We start from the raw sequence: 3,865 nt of genomic DNA, 5'->3' as shown, positions 1-3,865 counted from the left end.
TAAATAACAGTGCTAACATATTATTATTTTCATCGTAAGTAAATCATGAAAGCTTATTAATTTTTTTTGATGTTAATTCTTTTTATTGTTGGTTTAGCTTGAGTGTTGTTATATGATATCTTAAAGTGTACAATATCACATAACGTGATAAATATGCCGTATGAATTAAAAATTTAAGATAAAATAAGTATAACATGAGTCGTTTGGAAAGTAACAAAATTTGCTTAGTTTGGATTTACGTACTAAAGATGAAGAAAGTTTAAACGTGCATTGTTGTGCCAATTAAAGTAGAGCTACTCAAAGTAGGTTGACCACTACTTAGACCTAATTACCAAATACTAATCTTTATTTTAGTTAAAGGAATCAGACAGTTTGTTAGGTAACTTTATTGATTAGAGAATATAACTAGCATAATTTAAAGTTCTTTATTAAATAAACACAATCCATATAACAACTGATATGGACTTTTTATAACATTACAAAATACATATAAAATGGTTTAAATTTAGATGAGCAAACTGTACTCAAAATTCAACCCACTCAACGAACGAAGAAAAAAAAAACGTATGTATGAAAGTAAAGTAAATACAAATTAAATGACTTTTATAACCTTTTAAAACAAACATCATAATGACCATATTACCCCGTCGATCTCTTGTTGCACTGAATAATTCCTTCGAACTACGAAAACACCCTTCCCTCCTCCTTACGCCGCCACCTGGTCATCCCTTCCTCCGAGCTGTCGTGGATGCAAATAAACTCTGAGACCATTCTTCATGAAGAGCGTGAGTGACATCTTCTGCTCCACCCGGTGACCGGGAGCCAGTGATAGCCGGTAACGCAACAGTACGGCCGAGGCCACTGACTTCATTTGTAGGTAAGCCAAGTCCTTGCCTAAGCAGGTTCTCGGTCCAGCATTGAACGCAACGAACTTGTAATTGTCCTTTGGTGGTTCGAACCGGTCTCCTTTCTCCGAGAGCCACCTCTCCGGTTTAAACTCCATGCAGTCTTCGCCCCAAACCGTTTTCATTCTCCCAACTGAATAAATCGAGTACGTGACTGTCGAACCAGACGGTACGAACGTCCCATCTGGTAAAACGTCGTCGTACACCACGTACTTAAAATCTTGGGGAACCGAAGGGTACAGACGAAGTGTCTCGGCTAAAGCCGCTTTTAGATAAACCAGCTTATCGGCTTCGTCGAACTCTAGCGGCTCTTCCAGCCATTTATAGATGACCTCGCCACGTGTCTCTTTCAGGACTGTTGAGATTTCTTTGACGATCTTTTCCTCGACTTCGGGATGGTTCATGACGAGAAAGAAGAACCAGGTGAGAGCCACGGATGACGTGTCACGTCCAGCTAGGACGAAGTTCAAAGCGATCCGTTGAAGAACGGCGGATGGGAAGAGATTACCGTTAACGTCACGCTTCTTCATGAACCTGGATAGTAAATCGTCAGAGGGGGATTCCTTCCTTGCCGAAACGGCGTCGTTCATGTAATTCTCAACGATATCAAGGCTCTCCTTCAACCGTTTCTCAGTCCCGATTCCCAAAATCTTCTGAAGCCGCCATAGAAAGCCGGGGTAGAGAAGCCTTTGAAGAGTGGTTTCCGTAGCCGAGTCGAAAGCCACGGCGAATTGGTTCTCCGGTAATTCTGGGGAAAGAGTTTGTGGGTCCCTACCGAACGTAAGACCACAAATGTTGTCGAACGTCAACCGAAGCAGTAAGTCTTGTAAGTCAACGGAGACATTTTCCTTTGAAGCTCTTTCTAAGATGAGCCATAACCGGGTTTTGATGGTTCGGTTCACCCAACGAGCCATGGCTTGTCTAAGAGTCCGAGTTGTGAACTCTAACGCTGCCGTTTTGCGTTGTATGAGCCAAGTTTCTCCGTCGCTGTTGAATATTCCTTGACCTAAAAGATCGTGAAAGGCGGCTTGCCAGTCAGGGCCTTTTGGGTAGTTGTCGAACCTGGTTCGGAGGATGTGCTCGATGTTTTTGGGGTGACATGTTACCGTGTAGAAACCTTGCTTTCGAGCTAAGAAAGGGAGTGCTATGGTGCAGGTTTGGTACGTGCCAGACCCGCCGGTGGACCGGAGGTTGTACGATATCCAGTCGTGGATTCGGTTCCGATTCATGTAAAGAAAAGGAAGGCTTCCGACGATGGGCCATACTTTCGGACCGGTGAGCTTCCGGGCAAGGAGGTAGAACCAGAAGAGATAGGCGGAGATAACAGCCGTGAAGGTAAGGAGAAAAGGTAGGGTTTCCATGTTTGATAAGAGAGTATATAATGTTTTGCAATATATATGGTTTGTTTTGTTTTTTGTAATGATCAAGTTAGGGTGTACAGAGTACTATGGACACAATTGAGAAAGGTATAGATGGATATATATATATATATATATATTGATATAATAGGAAAGGTTTAGGAGGAGTTAGTTGGGAATTTTGAACCACAACACTGGAGTGTCTGTTTGGTTGATATGGAACAAAAGTGTATCAAGAAAAACCGTGCATAATAATAATAACTGAAAAAAACTACAGCTCCCGCACTGCTGCGTAAAAAGTCTTTCTGTGTGCGCATGTAAAGTTATGTCTACAATTAAAATTTTGTGGAGTTTTATTTTTTGAGAAGTAAAAGTTAGCTAAAATTATATGACATCTTCCACAAATTTATTCTGTACTCAACAGTTGGAGAGTGCCTAGCTGCACCTGTATATACTATGCTTTTAAGATAATTGCTAAAGGGCAATAGCACGTGTTATATTGTTATTGGTGCAATTTATTATCGGATATCACATATTTTAATTTTATAAGTTATAATGCGTCAACTCATATGGTATTGGACCTTAATGCTTTTACATAGTATGTATACGAGTCACCTTAATGTGCCTAAAATTACATGAAATAGCTCCTCAAGATTGGTTAGTGATACTCAATATCAATTATTAAATTAAATTGTGTAGGCTGTGATATTAGAATATTGCATCATGTCACTTTCATGTTTGTGCAACTCTGATCTCCATTAGCATGCATTTCTCATAATATGTAGAATATTGCTACTGACATTATTTGAGGTTTAATGTCTCATAATGCCACATAAGATAATTGATTTAGTTTAATATTGAACTTCACTTATTTTATTTTAAATTTGAATATACTAGACTCAAAGTAATAAATTACACCCATTGTCTTTTTCCGTATTATATATGATGGTTCACACTTTAAAATGCTAAACAACAACACTGTAATCAGTCGCGAGGCCTACATATTATGTATGCACTATCACCTTTCACCTTTGTACATATATTACTATATGATATAATGATAACATATGCCCGAAAAGACATTGATCATATACTATACGTACGTATAAGAGCCTGTGCAGCAAATAGTAATTAATTATAGCTTGCGTTATATATTTCAATTAATCATTTTCAATTGGTTTGGTAATTTTGTTTGTAGTTTAATTAGAAGTAGCTAGAATGAAATCTGCATTTTTATGAAATAATAATATTAATTAGTTCACAATTGCTTACGCACGAATAATAAATAAGTTACTGATAAGCCAATAACTTCAGCAATATTTTTTTGTCATCAACAAGTACAAGTAAACAGAAAGTGTCACCTACCATGAAAGTCCACGAGAAGATTTTTTTTTTCTTCAGAATAGATTAATTTAATTTACTTGTCGTTTTTGGCGACCAAAAATATACTCTGGAAGGGAGAGAAAGAGAGAGTAGTTAGAGATGGTTTACCTGAAATGAGAAATATTGGACAGTTTCGTTCTGAAATAACTAACAATATATATATATATATATATAACAATTTTTCTTTGGTCTCTATTAGTAGGACTCTCAGTGTTTCTC

The 3,865-nt window shown here is 37.7% G+C and overlaps 1 protein-coding gene across 1 annotated transcript; it reads right to left on the bottom strand.

Moving 5' to 3' along the window:
• Window positions 1-406: 406 nt before the first annotated feature.
• Window positions 407-2,355, bottom strand: LOC133791232 (cytochrome P450 86A1). Its single transcript, XM_062229162.1, has one exon. The coding sequence runs from the start codon at window positions 2,264-2,266 to the stop codon at window positions 707-709; it is 1,560 nt and encodes a 519-aa protein (XP_062085146.1). The 5' UTR covers window positions 2,267-2,355; the 3' UTR covers window positions 407-706.
• Between the last annotated feature and the right edge of the window lie 1,510 nt (window positions 2,356-3,865).

Source organism: Humulus lupulus, chromosome 7 (assembly GCF_963169125.1).
Source record: "Humulus lupulus chromosome 7, drHumLupu1.1, whole genome shotgun sequence".
Classification (NCBI taxonomy): domain Eukaryota; kingdom Viridiplantae; phylum Streptophyta; class Magnoliopsida; order Rosales; family Cannabaceae; genus Humulus; species Humulus lupulus.
This window is presented reverse-complemented; position numbering and strand designations above follow the sequence as displayed.